General features: G+C 44.9%; 1 protein-coding gene across 8 annotated transcripts in view; it reads left to right on the top strand.

The window, feature by feature from the left end:
• The first annotated feature begins 5 nt into the window (after window positions 1–5).
• Window positions 6–23,952, top strand: part of TRAPPC12 (trafficking protein particle complex subunit 12) — a 106,966-nt gene continuing 83,019 nt past the window's right edge. For 4 of the 8 annotated variants that reach the window (XM_054677666.2, XM_009441949.5, XM_054677665.2 and 1 more), the window contains exons 1-3: window positions 41–192; window positions 7,931–8,981; window positions 22,022–22,138. In XM_054677666.2, coding sequence (XP_054533641.1) covers window positions 7,935–8,981; window positions 22,022–22,138 — 1,164 coding nt within the window. In that variant the 5' untranslated portion in view covers window positions 41–192; window positions 7,931–7,934. Of the gene's footprint in view, window positions 193–7,930; window positions 8,982–22,021; window positions 22,139–23,952 lie in introns of all 8 variants that reach the window. The other 4 variants (XR_010149223.1, XM_001153001.6, XM_009441945.5 and 1 more) reach the window with 2 other exon arrangements.

Below are 23,952 nucleotides of genomic sequence, written 5' to 3'. Positions count from 1 at the left end.
GGGGGCAGGGCCACGGGTTCCTGCATCGGGCATGAGCAGAACTAGGCGCGCCGCGGCCCGGCACGCGCAGGCGCACAGAGCTGCCCGGGGGTGCCAGTTCCTCTCCGATTCCCGGCTTCTGTCACCTTCCTCACGGACCTTGGTCACGGCCGCAGGTGACCCCTTAGCCCAGCTCCAGTAGGCGGGTGGCAGGTGAGGATCAGGGCCTCGGCAGTCCAGAGGGGATGGGACCGTGTAGCGCCACCTCGGGGAGGGAGCACACTGGCTTTGGCCTCAGCCCGGAGGGACCTTCTCTAGGACCGATGCTGGAGTGGGCGTGGGGTCCGGGCGCGGGGTCGCCTGCCACCCGAGGGCGTGTGTGCTCCGCGGGCCTTGTGCCAGGCTCCACTTCGCCGCGGCCCTTGCTCTCCACGTCTGCAGAGGGCTGGAAGCGTCTCTGCAGCCCGCGGAGGTTGCGGGAAGGGGAAGCTGCTGCGAAGCGTGTGGGAAACTACCCGCTGGCGCGCGCCCAGGCGTCCCCGAAACCCCCAGTTCCAGGCTTGGTGCCAGCCAGGCCCCCAGCAAGCCCCTTAACTTCCCTTAGACTTAATTCACCCTCCCGCGGAAAGAGGTTACTAATGACCTGCCCTGCCAAACTCAGCATTGTGAGGCTGCAATGCAGTGTAAAAGCATTTGAGTCACTGTGTAAACGTCCGCTGTTGCTACACATACTAATTGTAGAGTATATTTACTGTGAAGACCGAAAAAGCGTTTATTCAACAGAAAGCGTTAGGGTCAAAGATGTGTTTTAACGTGTCATTTTTTCACTCTTTACTACGAAACAGTTTAGCCCCAAGGAAAAATTTTCTTGGGCCTACGGTTTGTACTTTTTAATGGCTACTTGAAGATATGGTGTCTTTGGATTCAGTCACTGTTCGCAAATTCAGAAGATAGTGGCGGATAATGAGCCAGTCCCGTCTTGGGATTGGGGTGAGAGAGGGACAGGGGAAATGCAAATGAAATATTACACAGTGTTACTCATTCAGGTCTTACATTTTGTGATATCTGATGGGATCTTCTTCACAGTTACTAAACTGGGTGTTGCCACTCTGCTTTATCATTAAAATGATAATTACTATGCTTGTGTCTGTGCAGCTCTTCACACTTTAAAAGATGCCTATGCAGGGGTGCCAGTATTTAATCCTCTTTATTCTGATGTACCATCTAAAAGATCAAGATTTTCAGAGGTTACTTCACTTGATCGTGAAGCTAAGACTCAACACAGTTATTGAGATACTGCATTCAGAGCTCTTTCTGCCCACCCCTGCCTGGCAACCTTGCAAGAGGAGCTGAGAGGTGACCAGCACAAAGAAAAGAGTATTGGCAGAAAACCCTGTGGGGGTAGCCTGTCACCATCAGGTACTGTCAGTGTGATGTTAGGCAAATCACTTGGCCTTCTCTGCTGTATGATGGAGGTAATAATAATGCTTCAAAAGTTTAGGATGAGTATTAAATAATAAGGTAAAATGCTTGATCTGTAGTGAGTGTTCATTACGTGGAGACTTCTGTTAATACATGCCACCTAGATTTCCACTACACACCCTCGTGCCCTTATGGAAGGAAATTTTACATGACTGCAATTTGGTAAAAGATTTATGTTTACAGAGTGTCTGTGTCCAGGAAATGAACCTGAGAAACCAAGTTTTAAATGTTGTTAGGAACTTTTTATTTCTCAAATACAGAATTACTTAAATTTAATATTTAAAAAAATTTTAAACAATTAATTAATCACATTCTTGTGCAAAGCCCTCAACTGGACAAGGAGAAAGTCAGATTTCTTTGCTGCACTGTGATGTAAAGCTTCTGTAAGCTTCTGTAAGCTTAAAATCCTATTTATAGTTTAATAAAAATAAAGCCAATGATAGGAGGGAGTAAAGATTTCTATCACGTACAAATCAAGAACAGATACTTGTGTTTTTCCATTTTTAATTAAGAACTATAAAGACTACCCGTAACACACATGTGAGATTTAAAGATCAAGTCAACCCAGTCTTCCATTACCAGCATAAGATGGGGACCATTTCCCAGTGCGTTGAAACTTCCGTGTGTCCCTCCCCAGTCAAGCTCTCCTGCCATCACCTTCCACCCCTCCCTCACTAAAGTGGCTGTTACTATATCCTGGCTTTTCTTTGTAGTTTGACCAAATATGTTTGTGTTCCTAACACAGAAAAAGTGTTTGGATTCAACACTTTTGTTTAATTTACATGTTTTTGAATATACAGAGTCATGCTGTTTATTTTTCTACTCATTCTTTGTGCAAAATTGTATTTGTGAGATCCAAACATAATTTATATGTTAGATATGGAAGAGTTCACTGATTTTTACCACTATTTTAATATTTTATGTCCTAGTATACCACAGTCTACTTATTTACTTATTATTGTGTCTACAGGCAGTGTTTATTTCCACTTTTTTTTTTTTTTTTTTTTTTTGAGATGGAATCTTATTCTGCCGCCAGGCTGGAGTGCAGTGGCACGATCTTGGCTCACTGCAACCTCCGCCTCCTGGGTTCAAGCGATTCTGCTGCCTCAGCCTCCCAAGTAGCTGAGACTACAGGCGCCCGCCACCATGCCTGGCTAATTTTTTGTATTTTAATAGAGACAGCATTTCACTATGTTAGCCGGTATGGTCTTGATCTCCTGACCTCGTGGTCCGCCTGCCTCGGCCTCCCAAAGTGCTAGGATTACAGATGTGAGCCACCACGCCCAGCCTACTTTTTCTTTTAGGACTTTAGAAGAAAGGTATTTTGATGTGTTATTTATGAAATTCAGCATCATAGCTTACACTGCTCATGTACAGGAATTCCTCCATGATAGGTATCTAGCAGTGGAATTGCTAGGTCCTAGGTGCTATGACCACATATTTATTGTCTCAACCAAGACTCCTTTAAGAGTGAAAGGAGACACTTAGTGATTTTACTGAGGCCAAGCACAGTGGCTCACGCCTGTAATCTCAGCACTTTGGGAGGCCAAGGCAGGAGGATCACTTGAGCTCAGAAGTTTGAGACCAGCCTGGCCAACATATTGAGTCCCCATCTCTACAAAAAATACAAAAATAGCTGAGTGTGGTGGTGCACACCTGTAGTCCCAGCTACTCCAGAGGCTGAGGCAGGAGGATGGGCTTGAGCCCAGAAGATCGAGGCTGCAGTAAGCCACCATCGTCCCATTGCACTCCCGCCAGGGTGACAGAGCCAGACTATGTCTCATAAAATAATAATACTAATAAAATAATAGAAATAACTTAAACCATGGGTGAAAAATTGAATTGTTCTGGGAAAAATCAAGATGTATAGTTATCAAAGTGATAATGTGCTTTTTAAACTTTACTAGATAATACCAAGTGGTTTCTCAACATGGATATTCAAAGGTATACCTCTTTCAGCTCTGTTGCTTATTTTTCTAATGGATCATTTAGTGTGCTTTTATTAATTTGTAGGGATTCTTTATGTATTCTTCGTGTTAATCCTTTCTCAGTTACATTTGTTTGTTTCACTTTTTTTAGGTTTTTAATGATAGAACTTTCCATTTTAATATAGCAGATGTATCCATTTTCCCTTTATGGTTTGTACTGATTATGCCTAGTTTAAGAGGCTTTGCCTACTCTGAAAATATATTCTCTTATATTTTCTTTTGAAAGTTTTGAAGTTTTGCCTTTCACAGTTAATTTTTGACCCCCCACCCCCGCCCCACCCGAGACGGAGTCTTTCTCTGTCACCCAGGCTGGAATGTCGTGCCTCAATCTTGGCTCACTACAACCTCTGCCTCCTGGATTCAAGCGAATCTCCTGCCTCAGCCTCCCGAGTAGCAGAGTAGCTGGGATTACAGGTGCCCGCCACCACGCCTGGCTAATTTTTGTATTTTTAGTAGAGACGGGGTTTTACCATGTTGGCCAGGCTCGTCTTGAACTCCTGACCTCGTGATACACCCGCCCCGGCCTCCGAAAGTGCTGGGATTACAGGCGTGAGCCACCGCACCCGGCCTTCACAGTTAAGTTTTTAACGTCCCTGAGATTGTTACTGTGTCTGTGGTGAGACAAGATTCCAGGTTTATTTTTTCCCAGCTGCATGATTTGTCTACACATCACTCAAGGAAAATCGTCTCTTCCTTTGATGTGTGCTACATATTCCCCTGTGATAGTTCAGTCTTGTGTTTTTGTTTTTGTTTTTGTTTTTGTTTTGAGATGAAGTTTCGCTGCTGTTGCCCAGACTGGAGCACAATGGTGCGATCTCGGCTCACTGCAACCTCCGCCTCCTGGGTTCAAGTGATTTTCCTGCCTCAGTATCCCAAGTAGCTGGGATTACAGGCGCCCGCCACCACACCTGGCTAATTTTTGTATATTTAGTAGAGACAGTGTTTCACCATGTTGACCAGGCTGGTCTTGAACTTCTGACCTCAGGTGATCCACCCTCCTCGGCCTCCCAAATTGCTAGGATTACAGGCGTGAACCACCGTGCCCGGCCCGATATTTCAGTCTTTATACCATAGATTTTTGATGTATTCTACATAAATAATCATACACGAAGAATGAAGGTTTGTATTTTTTTCTTTTCAGTTTTTATTGTAGCTTTTAGTTATTTTTCTTGCCTTAATCCTGCCCGAGGACTCCAGTATTAGGCAGCATAAAAATGTTGAAGAGGACATCTTTATCTTTTTTCTACTTTTAAAGAGAATGCTTTAAACGTTTCACTGTTAATTTGAGGTTTCCTTTAGGTTTTTGGTAGATACCTTTGATTGCATTAAGGAGGTTACTTTCTGTTGCTAGTTTGCTGACAAGTTTTATCTTGAGCAGATGCTGAATTTTATTAGATACTTTCTTGTGCATCTATTGAGATAGTCATGTACTTTTATTTAATCTATCGCATTAAACCAACAGTACATTTCTGGGATAACCTGAGTTTGGTAGGAAATAAATACATTGCTGATTCAGTTAGCTAATATTTCAAGATTTTTGCATGTGTGTTCATGAGTGAGATGATAGTTTCCCTTTTAGTATGGCCTTGTCAAATTTTGGTCTCAAGGTTATATTAGCCTTATAAAGTGAATTGGGTCATGTGTCTTTTTTCTTCTCTGCAAGAATTTTTGTACTGTAGGAATTATCTGTACGGAATCTTTGGTGGAATTCACTGGTAAACCCTCTGGACCCTATATTTTCTTTGTAGGAAGACTTAACTACTGGTTATACTTTTTTTATGGTTATAGAACTATCTCGTCATATATACATGGTTTTTACTAGTGTCTGCTTTGCATTTGAACCTTACATTGGAATAAGATTAGAGTAAGGAAACCCTTGAAGTGAAGAAGCTATTTTGCTACAAATTATATGTCCCTTCTCACAAAATCTTATGTATATAATTTATATAGATGTAGCTTTATAATATATGTATGTCTTCCCATTCATAAAAGCATCATCTAAATCACGTTTTATATCATTTTTATTTGAGCATTCCTCTTGATTTTCTAGAGAAGAAACCCTCAGATCCTTACTTACAAGCATTTTCCTGCATCTAGATTTTATTTGTGTGAAAGCAAAAGTGATCATCCTTGCCCTAAATTATTAGGGCTTTTTATTACTTTGGTATTTACTTAAGAATAAAATTTATTTTTTTATTTTCTTCTCTTCTCAAAAGTGGTTTGCAGGTATTAATGAAAATTTTGGACATTCCCATTTTATCAGTTCTCCTTAATTTACAATTTATAAAGTTTTTAAGCTTTATAATTTAGAAGCATTTTACCTTAATTTTTATTATTTTGGTGGTTTTTCTAGGCGATGTTTTTTGTTATTATATCTCTGATAAACAGATTTCCCTAAATCTTAGAGGTTTAAAGCAGCTTCATCTTCACAATAGTAAGAATTGTTTCTTTAAAACGTTTCTTCACAAAGGCAATAAAACTTTTACAATCTGTGAGATTGAATCAGAATTAGCTTTAGAACCTAGAATTTTGTTAGGGCTGAGGGGAGATGAGACGGAGGGAAGATCCCTTTCTCTCATCATTAGCTTATATCGAAATAAATTCTTATTTCTAAAATAAAATACGCAGACCACGCTAGTGCCTTCAAGTCCTGCTGGGAGACTTCAGAGGGGGCACTGCCTCATGCTGCCTGTTTGCTCCTTGTGCCCGGCATCTATCCCCGCACAGGAAGGACCCGAAGGAGCAGCCTTACCATGCACAGGGGGCTCCCCCTTTGGGGTTCTAGGGCAATTTGTTCTTCGGGCTCCCGGTGAAACATGGCAGGAAAAAAAACGTTTTACTCCTTTTCATTGGATTTTTTATTCATTTATACTTAACAATTATTGGATGAATGTATAAGGGAATTAGTAACTGACCAGGCTGAACCGGAAACTTCTTCAAAATGTATAACTTGGATTATGTACTTTAAAATAATGTTTTGGGAAGGCTGACTCATTGGGAATACTATGATGGAAGTGTTGACAGTGAGAAAAGGGTAGTCTTATCTAGAGATCAGCTAAGTGTCATTTTTTAAGTAAAAAAGGTACGTGTTGTTTTATTCTGAAAAAAATCCCTTATCTTTTATCATAGTCTCTTAGATTTCCTTAACTTGAATTTGTTCACTGTGAGAGTAAAACTACATAAAGTAAAAGTTTTTCAAGAAAAAGAACAAATACTTTTTTACAGTTTGAGCTCTTTGTCTCATTCTTTGGCTGGTCCTGGTTTCCCCAATCACTAGCGGTGTGATTTCGGCTTACATAGCCTCCCAAGGCCTCAGTGTCCTCATCTGCGAAATGAAGACAGTGATAGCAGCTGTCTCGAGGGGTGTTCTGAGAATCACACAGGCATATGTATATATAGCCAGGGGCATAGTATGTGCGGATAAATGTTAGCTAGTTGTGTTGTCAGCTTCAGCCATCAGTGCTTAGTGAGTGTGCTGTTTTCTTACTGTTTAAATTTTTCATGTCATTCGCACTGTATCAGATTTCCAGAGTCAGGCAGATAATATGAGCTGGGGCGCGGGGTGGGGGTAGGGGCGGACGGCATGGGGAAGAGTCAAGAGACTATTACAAATTGAAGAGTCTTGGGAGGGCTTCATGGAAGAGGAGGGATTTAGCTGACTCTCAGAATGAAGTAGTGTTTATATGGCTGGAACCTCACACCTACTGGAATGGCTACTATGAAATAAAATAAAAGCAAAATAACAAGTGTTGGCAAGGATGTGAATTCCAAGGCTTGTGCACTGTTGGTGGGAATGACAAACGGTTCAGCCACTATGAAAAACAGTTTTTTGGTGCCTCAAAACAAATTAAAAATAGAATTACCATATAATCCAGCAGTTCCTTCTAGGTATTTACCCAAAATGATTGAAAGCAGGGTCTCAAAGAGCTGTTTGTACAGCCACGTTCATTGCAGCAGCATCCACAATAGCTAAAAGATGGGAGCAACCCACGTGTTCAACAACAGATAGCTGGATAAACAAACTGTAGTGTACGCATACCATGGAATATTTTTCATCCATAGAAAGGAAGGAAACTCTGACCAAGCTGTAGCATAAATAGCCCTTGAGGACTTTATACTGAGTAAAATCAGCCAGTCACAGGAAGACAGTTATCGGGTGATTCCACTTATTTTATAGTAGAATGGTGGATGCTCTAGGCGGGGGAGATGGGCATACGGGGGAATGTTTAATGGGGATGGGATTTTAATTTTGCAAGATAAAAAGTGTTCTGGAGATTGGTTGCACAGAAATGTAGATGTACTTAACACTACTGAACTTAAGGTGGTCAATTTTATGTGTATTTTACCATAATCAAAAGCACATGGATAAGAAGCTGGAGAAATGGAAGTCTGCGTCATTTGAATCTATAAGCAATACTCATTTTTCGGTTGAGGTGAATGAAGATCACGCTCAGGGGCCTTCTCTCTGTCTTTGCTTTCAGGGTCATGGAGGACGCTGGCGGCGGCGAGGAGACCCCGGCCCCGGAGGCCCCGCACCCCCCTCAGCTCGCGCCTCCGGAGGAGCAGGGGTTGCTCTTCCAGGAGGAAACCATCGATCTTGGCGGAGATGAGTTTGGATCCGAAGAGAACGAGACCGCATCGGAAGGCTCGAGTCCTCTCGCGGACAAGCTGAACGAACACATGATGGAGAGCGTCCTCATCTCTGACTCCCCCAACAGCGAGGGCGACGCGGGCGACCTGGGCCGAGTGCGGGACGAAGCTGAGCCCGGAGGGGAAGGCGACCCAGGCCCGGAGCCCGCGGGCACCCCGAGTCCCAGCGGCGAGGCCGACGGCGACTGTGCCCCCGAGGACGCGGCACCCAGTAGCGGAGGGGCCCCGAGGCAGGACGCGGCCCGCGAGGTCCCAGGCAGCGAAGCCGCGCGCCCGGAGCAGGAGCCTCCCGTTGCGGAGCCGGTCCCGGTGTGCACCATCTTCAGCCAGCGCGCGCCCCCAGCCTCCGGGGACGGCTTCGAGCCGCAGATGGTGAAGTCGCCCAGCTTCGGTGGCGCCAGCGAGGCCTCGGCCAGGACACCGCCCCAGGTCGTGCAGCCCAGCCCCAGCCTCAGCACGTTCTTCGGAGACACGGCCGCCAGCCACTCCTTGGCCTCGGACTTCTTCGACTCCTTCACTACCTCCGCCTTCATTTCCGTCAGCAATCCCGGCGCGGGATCCCCGGCCCCCGCCAGCCCGCCTCCCCTCGCTGTGCCCGGGACCGAGGGGCGCCCCCAACCCGTGGCCATGCGAGGGCCCCAGGCAGCTGCGCCCCCGGCGTCGCCAGAGCCTTTCGCGCACATCCAGGCAGTGTTTGCAGGGAGTGACGACCCCTTTGCCACCGCCCTGAGCATGAGCGAGATGGACCGGAGGAACGACGCCTGGCTTCCCGGGGAGGCTACGCGTGGAGTCCTGCGGGCCGTGGCCACCCAGCAGCGCGGCGCCGTGTTCGTGGACAAGGAGAACCTCACCATGCCGGGCCTCAGGTTCGACAACATCCAGGTGAGCCCGGGTCTCCCACCTCCGCAGCTCGTGCCTCCTCCCTGCGTCTGTGAGATACGCACAGTGCCCCTCAAGGGATGGAGAAGGCCGTGTTTTCAGTAGTTCCTGACATCCCATTGTGAGCGTCTGTGTTCCTCCGTCCCTGGGTAATTAGGGATCTGTTGGTTTCCCCAACAGAACATATTTAATGGACTGCTACTCAGAGAGGTGGAAATAAATACCACCAAGGCAGACAGTTCTACCGTAATTCTCTCAGTCAGTTCTCCATGTCCTGTAATCCATTTGACATTTGAACTCCAGTTAATAATAAATCCATTTCTTTCTTTAAAATATGGAAAAATATATTCCTGTAACATATAATGGGCCCGATGTAGAATTTTTATAGGTTGAATAAGAAAAATACGCGTGACCCAAAAAGTAACAAATCACAGAAATATATAAATGTTAAGCTAAATGGTGACATACAAACGTTCGATCTCACTACTAATGAAAGACAATTGATGCAGGGTTTTTTTCGGTGCCGCTTTGCCAGCCGGAGACCTCCGTGGTCGGCGATGCCCCTGCCCAGGCCTCTCTCGGCCCAGGTTCGCCCACTAGGCCTGCCGGGCCGCACCTGGCTTGCGCTTTGGCATATCCCGTGGCCTCGGTGACTGTGCTCTCAGCCCCCAGCAGGTGGGTTGTGCGAGCAACTGAGTGTAGGGGTCCGGGGGCTGCTCCAACCGCCAGCATAGGAGCAGGCTCCACACGGGGCTTGTAGCTGGACCAGGCGTGTGGCAAGTGACTCCCACAGTGGACTCCTGCGTCCAGGCGAGGGGAACACCGTGGCGCCCGAAGAGCGACGCCCGCGGCCCCGAAGCCCGAGAGGGGATGTGACAGCGTGCACACAGCTCTTTTCGACCCGCATCTGCTGCCGGACTAACGGGCATCTTAACGGCTCTAAACGGGCGCATTAACAGACCACTGCTTCCCGTTGAGTGGGGCAGCCGAAGGGGGTGGGGGATGGAGGGTTACAGTGTTATTGCTGTCTTGGTACCTGCACTCCGCGGAGTCCTGAGTTCTTGTCCTGCCTCCAAGAAGAACGAGATTATGCCGACAACCAGAGTGTGAGGAGGGCGGACGAGAGTTTTATTGAGCACAAAACAGCTCTCAGCAGAGAGGGGAGGCGAGGGTGGTCCCCCACCGAAAGTCAGGTGGTGTCTCTCCCAGTGTGGCTGGCTCAGGGGCTTTTTTGGGCTCAGAATGGAGGGGGGCATGCTGATTGTGAGTATGCAAAAAAGAAGGCTAAAACAAAGTCACCACTCAAAGGTGGGCACGACAGTGGAAAAAACCAATTGGGGAAGGGTAGGTATATGTAAAATAGGTGAAGAGGGGTAATCAATCAGAGGAAAGTGCTCCACATGGGACGAAAGGTTCTCAGTCCCTTACGTGGGTTTATCCAGGACTTGCAGCTAGGCTTTAAACTGTCTTCAGTTCCAGTCAGGTTTCACCGGGAACCGCCCCTGTCTGCCTAGGATGTGTCTGCCTCCTGCCGCCATCACACTGGAGTCATTTCCGTTTCCATTTATCAATCATGATCTACTGTTTGTTGAAGTGTGGGAAAATAGCCTCTCTAAGGCAGCCCAGATGGGACCAAAATCAATACAAACATATTTAAGTAAATTTTAAAATGCGTATCAAATGTGCATATTCTTTGACCCAGAAATTCCACCCTTAGGAATGTATTGTGAGGACATAATCATACTTGTATACATATACCAGCTGTTGAGATGTCTATCAGGGTGGTTTGTAATTGCAAAGAATCTGAAATAATCTAAAAGCCCGTTATTAGGAGGCTTGAATACATTTGACTCACCTCATCTTTGCAATGGAATATTTATGTAAGTTTTTAAAATGATGCCAGGGGTTAGGGGGAGGAAGGGATGAACAGGTGGAACATAGAGGATTTTAAGGCAATGAAACTATTCCGTGTGATACTTTAATGCTGGGTACATGTTGTTATTTATTTTACCAAACCCATGGAATGTGCTACACCAAGAGTCTACCCTAATGTAAGCTGTAGACTTTGGGTGACAATGATGTGTCCATGTCGATTCATCAGTTGTAATAGGTGGACCACTCTGGCGAGGTGCGTTGATCATGGGGAAGACTGTGTGTGTAGGGGGCAGGCAATATATGGAAGATCTCTATACCCGCTTAATTTTGCAGCAAACCTAAAAGTGCTCTAAGTAATAAAATCTTCCTCTGATCATTGGTGAATAATAATATAAATAAATTGTAAAATCTATTTTTAAAAAGATATAAAACAATATTTAATGAGGTTCATCTCATACTGTTAAATTTGAAAATCAGGACAGAAGATAGCATGTAGCATGCATAGTATGATAAAATTTTTATAAATATATGTATACATATGTATCAGATTAAATCATATGCCTGTCAGTTTTAGTTTATTGCAACCAAATTGTGGGACAGGATTAGTAGTTTCCATATGGCACTGTACATGACGGGGCGCCCCACCTCCCAGTTACTGGCCTCAGATCCTGTGCGTGTCTGTCTTCCTGAAACTGAAAGAAGGACCTACAGCCCCCTTTAGTGCAACCACTTACCCACTCCTGAACCCACTTACCCACTCCACTCTCACTCCTGAACACAAATAGGTAAGCCAATAAGCCAATCGTATGACTGTGACTATTGCTATTGAATTGATAGATGGCTGAGACCTAGGAGTGGTGCATTCTCCAGGAAAAGAAAAGTGACATACTAGAGAAATGAAGCCAATTAATTTTTTCAGATAACTGAAGTGTAAGCCTATAGACATCCATATTTTGGGTGTTTTACAGGCAGTCTTTCCAGAATGTTCATTGACTAATTTACTAATATTCATTTACTATATTTATTGTGTGCTTACTCTTGACCAGGCATTGGTCTAGGCATCCTTCTCTACCCTCTTAGGCAGAATATACTGAGCATAATTTAACCTTTGCAGGATCTTTTTAATGAATACCAATTCCGGACTCTGATGTCAGGGGTATTTGGATGTGTGGGATTGGATTTATTTGTCACTGAATCCTTACCTGTACTCCCACTCCCTGGTCTTGTCTCTGTATCCTGTACCCCCAAGATGGCTTTCATGTTCTGCTCCATGTTTCTTCCCGTCTCTCTCGGGGTCTTTGTCCTCTCTGCTGTAAAATTCCTTTAACATCTGTGGGTCTGGCCTTAAGCACTTTCTTTCAAACCCTCTGTTGCTTGCCTTGCCGTTTGCTTCTCCCTCTGACTGTAACTCCGAGGAAATCTGAAGGTTGCCACAGGAAAGACTTAACCTATTGCTTCCCAACTGGGTGCTGCAGTCCAACGGTCTTAGGTACATTTGGAAAGGGGCAGAGGTGTTTCACTTTGGTTGACAAAAGGGCTGGGGTGAGCATATGACATTTAGTGAGTAGGGCTAAGAGTACTCAGTACCTTGCAGCGAGCTCAAAGCTTTCAAGGAATGGAAAACACCTGTTCCTCAAAAAAGCTTAAAGGTCTCTGGTCCTGTCCAGTTTCTCCTTTTATGATGAGGAAACAGATCCGAATGACTTGTGTGTTCACCGGCAAGCCTGCCATGTCCAGGCATCCTCTCTCCTCCTGACACAAAGGAGGGTGTAATGCCTACCCGCCAGCCCAGACCAGGACAGACGGCCTAGACAAGGGAAGGGAGACCTGTAAATGGATAATTTCAGTGTCCTGTGGCTCAGTAGAGATCCAGGCAGAGTCCCATGGGCGTGTTTACCCTAGATAATGCAGCCACAACACTGCAGAGCCAGTGCCAGAACACAGGTTCTCTTTGCCTTAGTTCTGGCCTCTTTGTCTTATGTTGTATTTCTCCCTACCATAGAAAATGACTAATTGTATTTCTCTCAGAAGGATCTCTGTTTAAGTCAAAGAACTAGAAACAGCACTAATTATCAGGGAAATGCAAATCAAAATCACAATGAGATATCATGACTGTTAACTGAAAACTCTGGAGACAGCAAGAGTTGGTGAGGGTGTGGAGAAAGGGACCCTTGTGCACTGTTAGTGGGAATGTAAATTAATACAGCCATTATGGAAAACATTATGGAGGTGCCCGAAAAAGTTAAAAATAGAGCTACCATATGATCTAACAGTCCCCCATTCTGGGTATGTATCCAAAGGAATTGAAATCGAGATCTCAGAGAGATGCCTGCGCTCCATGCTCACTGCAGAATTATACAGTAGCCCAGATAGGGAATCAACCTAAGTGCCTATCGACAGGTGAGAGGACAGAGAAAATTTGGTATGTAGTGGCTCATGCCCATAATCCCAACTTCTCAGGAGGCTGAGGCAGGAGGCTCACTTGAGCCATGGTGTTCAAAGCTGCAATGAGCTATGATTGCACCACTGCACTCCAGCATGGATAACAGAGTAAGACCTGTCTCTTTAAAAAAAAAAAAAGTTTTTAAAGAAAAGAAAATATACACAATGGAATTCTATTTAGTCCTTAAAAAACAAGGGGAAACCTTGCCATTTGTGACTATATGCATGCACCTGGTGGACATTAGGTTAAGTGAAATAAGCCAGACACAAAATGATGAATACCACGTGATCTCATTTACATGTGGAATCTACAGAAGTCAGACTCACAGAAGCTGGGGCCTGGGGGTGTGAGGGGCATGGGGAGATGTTACTCAAAGGGTACAGAGCTTCATTTATGCAAGAGGAAGGAATGCTGGGGATGGAATGTATATTTAACATGGTGACTATAGTTAGTAATACTGCGTTGTTTACTTGAAATTTGACGAGAGCAGATTTTAAGTGTCCTCACCACCCTCACACATATACACACACACAGTAACTATGGGTAGTAACGGTTGTGTTAATTATTTTGACTTTGGAATTCAGTACACAATGTTTACTTATAACAAATGATCATGTTGTATACCTTGAATATATATAATTTGTATTTGTCAACTAAATATCCTAAAATTTAAAAATAAAATGCCTTTTCTATGTACCCACATTTAAAAAAAAAAAAAAAGAACTGGAAATCAAATGGCTTAACTTTAGCGTTCCATAAAGAATGAGTAGCTGAGTCTTCTCCAGGGTCCCAGAAGTTGCCTGATACGTAGACATATCCCTGATCAGTATGTGAGCTTAGAAAGAGCCTTGAATTAGAAGAATTGGTTTCAAATTGTTGCTTTGCCAATAACCTGTGTAACCTAAGGGAATTTATTGAACATCTGTGGCTCTATTTTCTTCTCTGTAAAATGAAAGGTTTTGGTAAGTCTGTCAGTTAGGCTGTAGGTTCAGCTGCATTAACAAAGAAAGCCAAAGGTATGGTGGCTGGAATAGGATACATGTTTATTTCCAGGTGGTAGAACACTTTGGAGATATGTGGGCCAGCACTGTGGATTGACTCTACCTTCGTCAACCAAGTCCAGGAAGCTTTTTCCCATTGCTGTCTTCCAGCCATCTGGAAGAGGGAGAGGCTGGAGAGCTCTGCAGTATTCCTTTTATGATACGTCATCTGGAAGACAGTGTGTCCACTCACATCCCACTACCTAGGGTTTAGTCACTTGGCCACACCAAGATGCAAGGAAGGCTGAAAATAGTCTTTAGGTAGGCGACCATGTGCTCAGGCAAAACCGAAGTTCTGTTACTAGAAGAAGGGGAGGGCCGGGCATGGTGGCTCACACCTGTAATCCCAGCACTTTGGGGGTCCGAGGTGGGTGGATCACGAGGTCAGGAGATCGAGACCACCCTGGCTAACACGGTGAAACCCCGTCTGTACTAAAAATACAAAAAATGGCCGGACGTGGTGGTGCACGCCTATAGTCCCAGCTACTTGGGAGGCTGAGGCAGGAGAATCACGTGAACCCGGGAAGCAGAGGTTGCAGTGAGCTGAGATCGCGCCATTGCATTCCAGCCTGCGCAACAGAGCAGCACTTTGAGGTTAAAAAAAAAAAAAGGGGGGGAGATCAGAGATTGGTGGATGGCTGAGAGTCTCCTCCAGTGAGTCCTTCCAGCACCAAAAGTCTTGAATCTGGAATCCATAATTACTGCCAGCCTTGAGCCTTTGCTGATAACTGAATTCCCACTGCTGCGTATGTAAGAATTATCCAGCTTGTAAGTAGGTTCGAAACCCATTTTCTAGTAAATTATGTTATAAATCGTAGGGGAGTTTTTAGAATAAACCACAAAGGGCTCTCTAGGTGGAACTTATTATAAAGAGATAATGTATATTCTGTCTCTCACACACACACTCACACTCTATCCTGTTATTAGTAATTTAGCAAAATAAGAATGTTGGGAAAGCATATTTGAGTACAGTCTTTTGTGTGGATATATTTTCGTTTCTCTTGGGTAAAAACTTAATAGTATACTTTCTGGGGCTTACGATAAATGTGCATTTAGCTCTATAAGAAATAGAACAGTTTCCAAAGTGGGCACAGTATTTCATGTTTCCGTCAGCAACGTATGAGAGTTCCAAATATCCATGATATAGTCAACTTTTTTAGATTTTTGCATTTCTCTGATGACTGAGGTTATATAGGCTACTTGATACAAAGGATCTCATATATTAATCCTTTGATATGTAGACGATTTGTATATCTTTATAAAGTATCTCTTCAAATGTTTTCTCCATCTTTCAAACTTTGGATGTTTGTCTTATTGTTACTGTGTTTTAAGAATTCTGTAAATATCCTGGTTGGAAATGAGCTATCATACACAATAGATGTGTTGCAATTTTTTTTTTTTTACTATTCTGTGCCTTGTTTTTGCAATTTCTTAGGTGTCTTTTGAAGGGCAGAAATTTTAATTTTGGGGTGCAGGTGTACTAGCTACAGATTGTTGCAGCTTTTATTAGTTTCAAAATTATTACTTTTTTTTTTTTTTTTTTTTTTTTGAGACAGACTCTTGCTCTGTCGCCCAGGCTGGAGTACAGTTTCACAATCACAGCTCACTGCAACCTCTGCCTCCCAGGTTTAAGTGATTCTCATGCCTCACCCTCCAGAGTAGCTGGGACTACAGGCACGCACCACCATGCCCAGCTAATTTTTTTTTTTTTCTTGAGACACAGTCTCACTCTGTCACTCAGGCTGGAGTGCAGTGGCACAATCTCAGCTCACTCCAACCTCCACCTCCCAGGCTCAAGCAATTCCCCTGCCTCAGCCTCCTGAGTAGCTGGGATTATAGGCATGTGCCACGACACCCAGCTAATTTTTGTAATTTTAGTAGACACGTGGTTTCACCATGTTGGTCAGGCTGGTCTCAATCTCCTGACATCAAGTGATCTGCTCACCTCAGCTTCCCAAAGTGCTGGAATGACAGGAGTGAGCCACCACGCCTGGCTAGTTCTTGTATTTTTAGTAAAGACAGGACTTCACCACATTGGCCAGGCTGGTCTTGAACTCATGACCTCAAGTGATCTGCCCACCTTGGCCTCCCAAAGTGCTGGGATTACAGGCATGAGCCACCATGCCCAGCCTCATCTTCGTTATTAAAGTTTATTTTTGCCAAATATACAACATATTTACAGTATGTAGAATTCTAGGTTGACAGGTTTTTTTTTTCTTTTTAGACCTTGTAAGATGCCATCCCACTGTCTTTTGACTTGCATAGTTTCTGATGAGAAGTCTGTAGTAATTCTTATCCTTGCTCCTCTGTACCTAATTGTATGTTTTTCCTCTGGGTGCTTTTACGATTTATCCCTGGTTTTTCAGCAGTTTGGTTCTGATGTACCTTCACATGGGATTTATGTTTATCTTGCTCGGCATTCATTGGCTGTTTTGGATCTGAGACTTTATCATTTTTGTCAATTTGGGGAAATTTGGGGTCATTATTTCTTCAGGTATTTTCTGTGTTTTTTCTCTCTCCTACTTCTGGAAACTCCAAGTATACATACTGCTTCATATTGCCACAGAAGCTACTGAGGATCTGTTTTTGTGTTTTTATTTTGCCGTCTTTTTCTCTCTGTGGTTAAGTTTAGAATTTCTACTGCTGTCCTTAAGTTCACTTATCTTTTCTTCAGACTTTTTAGTTTGCAGCTAATCCTATTCAGTGACTTTTCCATGTTTTTTATCTCTGGAATTTTTATTTGGTTCTTTTTCATATCATTTTTCTTTTATCATTTTCAAGCTTTACTTTAAACTCTTGAGAACATTTATAAGAGGCACCTTAAAGTTGTCTTCTGAGCCAGGTATGGTGGCATGTGCCCATAGTCACAGCTACTCAGGAGGCTGAGGCAGGAGAATCACTGGAGCCCAGGAGTGTGAGGCCAGTCTGGGCAACACAGGCCTCTTTAAAGAAAAAAAAAAGGAAAGAAAGAAAAGAAAAAAAAAGTCCTTATCTGAAAGTTCCATTATCTATGTAATATCTGCATCTATTTTTATGTACTTTTTCTCTTAGTTACGGGACACATGTTTTACATGTCTAGTAATTTTTTATTAGAAGGTGGACATTGTGGATTTCAGGTTGTGTGTCTAGCTTTTTCATCTTCCTTTGAAAAGACTTGCCCTTTATTCTGACAAGCAAGTAACTTATTTACAGATTTAGTTTCATGTTTGTTTTTAGGCTTTTTAGAATGACTTTAGAGCAGTAGCTCCTACTTTTGGGTGACCTTTCTGAAGTCTATACTGAATTCCCCTTCTGTTCAGTGAGAGCACTAAACATGGCAGACCCACAGTCAGCACCCTTCAGCCCTGTGTGAGCTCTGGGCTTGCCAGCTCACAGGACTCTGTCCATGGCAGACCCACACTCAACACCCCACAGCCCTGTGTGAGCTCTGGGCTTGTCAGCTCACAGCACCTCATCCTTTCCTGTCTTCAGAGCTGCACTCTCTGCACATACAGCTGAGTGATCAGCAGTAAACTCAAGGGCTCCCACACAAACCCTTTGTCTGCTTGGCTCCCTCCTTTCTAGATCTCTGGATATAAGAATTATCCAGTTTGTAAGTATGTTCCAAAACCATTCTCTAGTAAATTATGTTATAAATTGTAGCTGGGTTTTTAGAATAAACCACAAAGGATTATGTAGGTGGAACTTATTATATAGAGATAATGTATATTCTTTCTGACACATACACTCTCACACTTTCTCTGTCTCCCATTGTTGTTAATAATTTAGCAAAATAAGAATGTTGGGAAAGCATATTTGAGTACAGTCTCAACCTCATCAGCCCATCCGCCTTAACCTCCTTGACGTCCCAAACCCTGCTTGGGATTCTCCTCCTGCAATGTGGTCCAAAAAGTGCCATTGGGTTCAAGAGTTCAACTCATGTTTTCCTTCTGTCGGGTCACAGTCCTTTGCTGTGTCTGAAGACAGTTGTTAGATTTCTTCTGAGCAACGTTGCAGTTGTTCACATCAAGACAGTCCAGTCCCAGTTACCCTGAAATGGACAGAAGCAAATTACTGCTGCTTTTTATTCATTCATCAGTTGGTGGACATTTGGGCTGTTTCTACCTTTTGGCTGTTGTGAGTAATGCTACTGTGAACATTCACACACAGGCGTTTGTGTCTATGTGTTCTCAGTGATCTGGGATGTATAGCTAGGTGTGGACTTGCTGGATTCTGTGGTAACTCTGTTCAACATTTTGAGGCCCCGCCAGACAGCTTTCTAAAATGGCTATTCCATGTTGACTCCCCACCAATGATGTGGTGTGTGAGGGTTCCAGTTTCTCCACATCCTTGAGTTTGGGTTTGGGTTTTAATTGTTGTGGTTTTTTTGTTCAGGTGGTCTCATTTTTCCCGGGAGTAAGCAAACACTGGATCAGAGGATAGACCCTGCCAGGATAAACAGGCACCTTTCTGCATTGGCGATGTGGCAGAAAGCTCAGCGTGTTCTGCGCCAGGTGCAGGGGCTGCTGCCTTTCAGCAGCGCTACCCCATGAGCATTTGTGTCTTTGGGCTTCCCAGACAGTAAGGCCCATATGCTTTCAGTCCACTGCTCTGGCTTCTGTTTTGTCTTTCACCGTCAAAATCAAGAAGGGACTACTGAGACTATTCCCCCATTGCAGGAAAGGCAGCCAGGCCCTAACTGCCTGTCAGCTGTGAGAACAGCCACTTGCTCCTCCATAAATGCACCTGACCAGGAGAATGGGGTGGCGACATCACGATGAGTCCCAGATTGTGATATATTCATGTGTCTCCTTCGTGTTCCCTGAACCTTGCCCTGGATAAAGTAGACCCTCACTGAATGGCTTGCTGGTCTGAAGGAATCATTGGTTCTAGCTGGATTGCATCCCAGGTGTAGTAGCACAGCTCTCTAGAAAGCCCTGGGGGAAGTTCCCTCCCCCTCCCACCTCCCCTGCACAGTAATGGCTAGAGGAGACGCAGTAGAAGCGTCTCCACCTCCCTGCGCTGTCACCGCCTTCAGTTAGCCACACAGCAAGGGTGAGGTTTGTCTTAAGACACTTGTCACATCCTTGGCCCTCTGTTGGTGGGATATTTGATAGTCATGCATATGCTAGTATCTCAGGAACTTGCTGTGGTAGCTAAAATATTAACTAACAGAGAATTTTAAGGACGAGAGATTTTCACAGCATGGTCTCATTGATAATGTTGTGGGGATGGAGGAGTTGAATTGGCCCTCCGTCCCTGGCATTACAATTTGATTTTGCTCTTTACCCAGCTCGCTGCCCCTCTGGCTGAGATGCTCTTTGTCTGAGACGAGTTGCATTTTTGCAGAGCTTTATGGGGCCCTGTGTCTGAACTCTTTTATTTTGCCTTTTAATTATTGCTGCTAGATCAGTTAGCTGATTTTGTGGATCTGATATTTGAAGTACTTCACCTTATGCTCTGAAAGCAGAAATTATACAACTGCTGCCCCTAGGTCTTTTCCTCAATGTGAGAAAACATGAGGCTGGCCTCTGCGAGCACCAGGTTTAGCACCCAGGGAAGAGACAGACCTATGACCCGGAGCCACCCAGCCCCTTCTGCCGCAGGCTGTTGATCTCTCCCGGTAGAAGGGAGGCAGCAGAGCAGAGAAGCAATGTCAGCAGCTTTTCTGATTCTCTTGCTCTCATGGTCTAGATTCTGTTCTTCTTTTAAGTGTCACTATTTTGAAAGATAGCAAAAGATTGACATAACCTTGCTTCTTAGGAGAAACAACTTCTATGCTTTTCTTTCCCCCGCTCCCCCCCCACCGCCCCGCCGCCAAAAAAAAAGGGTAGGAGAACAATAGGAAGAGATCTGAGCCAGCGGTGAAGTCCAGGCAGGGGGCACGCAGGCTTCTCTGCACCCTCAGTCACTGCGTGCTCCCGGTGGCCCGCCTGCAGCATGAGCATCAGCTTCTCTGTGGCTGGGAGGCAGCTTTGTGCTGAGATGGAGAGATCTTGGCTTTCTCCACCCCCCATCTTGGGGTTGTCCTAGTTTGAGTCTTTCTTCTGCTCACCCGAGAGACTGCAGGGACTTTGTGCTGTGTCCCTGTCAGCAGCTGCTGCGGGCCAGATGCCCAGAGCACGTGTCAGGGAAGATCCAGCCAGCTCCAGCTGCTTGCTGTCTCCAGGCATTTCAGGGACCTCAGAGCCACTGCTTCCTCCTCCCAGGATGCTCACTGTCTCTGGCATTTCAGGGACCTCAGAGCCACTGCTTCCTCCTCCCAGGATACTCACTGTCTCTGGCGTTTCAGGGACCTCAGAGCCACTGCTTCCTCCTCCCAGGATACTCACTGTCTCTGGCATTTCAGGGACCTCAGCGCTGCTTCCCTTTCCCCCTGGGCTGCTCTATCCCCCCGGCTGCCCCCGCCTCAGGTGTTTCAGGGACCTCAGTGCTGCTGCCCCTTCCCAGGTGCCTTTCCTCAGTCAGCAGCACCCCCAGAAAGGAGAGAGATGGTCCAGGGCTGTGTCCTGGTCCCAGCTGTGTGTGAGAGGCGTCTCCTGCCGCCCGTGGAGAGCATCGTGTCCTGTGAGCAGCCTTTACTTACCCTGGACTCTCCCTCGGCCTGCAGTGCAGCCACCGAAACAGCACTGAGGCCTGTGGACTGTGACAGTTTTCTCTGCACTGTTGGGATGACTAGTTTGTCCCCATACAACAGACTTGGTAACTTCAGGCCCTTCCCTGGGGCCCCCGAACCGTGCCGACTCCCGAGGGTCATGAAGGCTGGCTCGCCCAGCATCGGGGCTTGACACCAGCTGTGAGATTGCTCCCTGCTCAGGGCAGGTCATTGGCACATCTCTTCTGTCCCCAGGCCACACAAAAGCACCTGTTCTCCCTCCCCTTGCCCTTCTGTGTCTTCCCTTTAAAGTAAGTGGCATGCTTCAGATTCCACGTCCAGTGTTCTTCAGCACTGTCTAAAGATCGTTCTAATCAGAGGAGTCAGGTCAGGAGTAGAAACGGTCCCGTGCAGAGGCAACTGGATTCTTCCCTGGCTTGCAGCATGAAGTGCGCCCAGCAGCTCCTGGAGCAAGGCCTGGCTCAGCGAGGCTACCGAGGACCTGCTGTGAAAGGGGGTCTCAGTTTTCCTTTGGCTTGGCTGGTGACCTCAGCACTGAAGAGAGGGCCATTGGTAATTTAACTTCTTTAGCCCTAGCCCTCCAGGCTTTCCTGGAGGTCCAGGCAAGCATGGAGGCATTGATGAGATTTGGGAAGACTATTCAGGCCTGCCTGCACCAGCGCGAGGCTGGCCACTGTGGGTGCAGCCCCTGGTCCCCAGCAGTGTCACCTTCATGCTCCTGGGCCTCCCTAGGCCCCTCACCTGAGGCCTCTCTGCTGGCTTGGCTTTGCCTCTCACTACAAGCCTGGTAGTAGGCGGTAGGACTTACCGTTTCCTCTTCAGAATAAAGAACATGCTTTCTGATCAGTGGTGAATAAAGATATAATTTTTAAAATAAAAAGAATAAAGAGCAATTCTAAAATTATGCATTTTATTAACGATTGTGGTAATTTAGCTTCTGGTTAATTGAAGTTTTACGATACTATAACCGTTACTTTTACCTCCACAAGCCAGTGGAGAAAAAAGAAATTGTGTTTAGTTATGGGTTCTGGTTAGCTGAGTTTAGTTGACATTTTATTGTCTTGACATATTTTTCTTCTATTCTTCCCAGGGAGATGCAGTTAAAGACTTGATGCTTCGCTTTCTGGGTGAAAAAGCTGCAGCAAAGAGACAAGTCCTAAATGCCGACTCAGTGGAACAATCTTTTGTTGGATTGAAACAGCTAATCGTAAGTGACAATGTGTTTGATTTCAGTGTTGTTTTGTGATAAGTCCTGCCTGCCTTCATAATATTTTCTCTAGAAGTCAATTATTTTGAATATTATTCAAAGCTCTTGCACGTAAGTAGAATTTTGTTGGAGTAGATGCCAGTCCTGTGCACCAAAAAGCATCATATTAATACATGGATACTTTTAAGCCTAATTAGTTAAAAAGCCATTATTGGAAATGATCAAATTACTCAAAGCAGTGCATACTTTGATTGAGTTTGCTTCATCATATATAATAGAGATAAATGATTTGTGTTCATTTTTAAAATATATTGCATTTTCTGCATTTTGTGTAGAAAGTTTATTATTGAATGGGTGAATTTCTGAACATTTTTAAGCTTTGTCATGAATTCTATAAGTAGGTTTTTAAAATTCATGGCTGGGCGCAGTGGCTCACACCTGTAATCCCAGCACTTTGGGAGGCCGAGGCGGGCAGATCACAAGGTCAAGAGTTCAAGACCAGCCTGGCCAACATGGTGAACCCCATCTCTACTAAAAATACAAAAATTAGCTGGGCATGGTGGTGCGTTCCTGTAATCCCAGATACCCAGGAGGCTGAGGCAGGAGAATCGCTTGAACTGGGACCCGGGAGGTGGAGGTTGCAGTGAGTCGAGATCACACCACTGCCACTCCAGCCTCGGCTACAGAGCGAGACTCCGTCTCAAAAAAATATAAATAAAAAAACATTAGTACTGGATCACCATTGCTGTACAGGTTGATTTGTTTCCAATGAATTTATAATCTTAAAGACAGCTGTAATCGCGTTGGGTAGCTTTTCTAGATTAAGGAGAAGATGTTGGAAGTTTGTCGCGTATGTTTCCTTCAGGAATCCTATGGTAGCCGTGGGGTAAGTACTCTGAAATGAGAGCCCCATCTCACACCGAATCTCACCTCCCCAGTGTCGTCTCCTTAGGGGGCTGCGGAATTGCTCTGCTAGCTCATCCACACGCTTGCCTAGAGTGGACTTAGCAAAGCCATGCTCCCATGCCTGCATGCAGTCAAGTTAGTGGGCGCACTTCCTTGAAGGGGTTTGGAGAATGAGGTCCTTGATTTTGGGAATAAGTCCCACTGGCTGTCTGAAACTCATGTTGAAATGCAGCCCTTATCCTGACTGTATTTCAGCGGCACATGGTCCAGACACTCTCCATTTGGGTGAACAATCTGGAGGACATGTATTCACCTTTCAACTTTCAAAAAAGAGAATGGAATTTCCTAATTTACTTATTTTTCTAATAGTTCCCCATCTTGTTTTTCTCAATTGTTACTAATTCTTCTGCACCGGGCTTCAGATTTCACCAATTTTTTTTTTTTTTTTTTTTTTTTTTTTTTTTGAGATGGAGTTTCACTCTTGTTGCCCAGGCTGGAGTGCAATGGCGTGATCTCAGCTCACTGCAACCTCCACCTCCCGGGTTCAAGTGATTCTCCTGCCTCAGCTTCCCGAGTAGCTGGGATTACAGGCGTGCACCACCACACCCGGCTAATTTTTTGTATTTTTAGTAGAGACAGGGTTTCACCATGGCCAGGCTGGTCTTGAACTCCTGACCTCAGGTGATCCGCCTGCCTCACCCTCCCAGAGTGCTGGGATTATAGGCGTGAGCCACCGCACCCGACCAGATTTCACCTATTTTAAGCAAACTTTAGTTCCTAAAGATATAATAGTTGAGAAGTTTAGAAATTTCTGGAGGATTAAACTTTGCAGCCCATTGAAATGACAGGTGAAGGTTAGCCTGTGAACTAAAACAGAAAATGAGAATGTTTTAAAGTTTATTTTGGAG

This window comes from Pan troglodytes, chromosome 12, assembly GCF_028858775.2.
Source record: "Pan troglodytes isolate AG18354 chromosome 12, NHGRI_mPanTro3-v2.0_pri, whole genome shotgun sequence".
Taxonomy (NCBI): domain Eukaryota; kingdom Metazoa; phylum Chordata; class Mammalia; order Primates; family Hominidae; genus Pan; species Pan troglodytes.
This window is presented reverse-complemented; position numbering and strand designations above follow the sequence as displayed.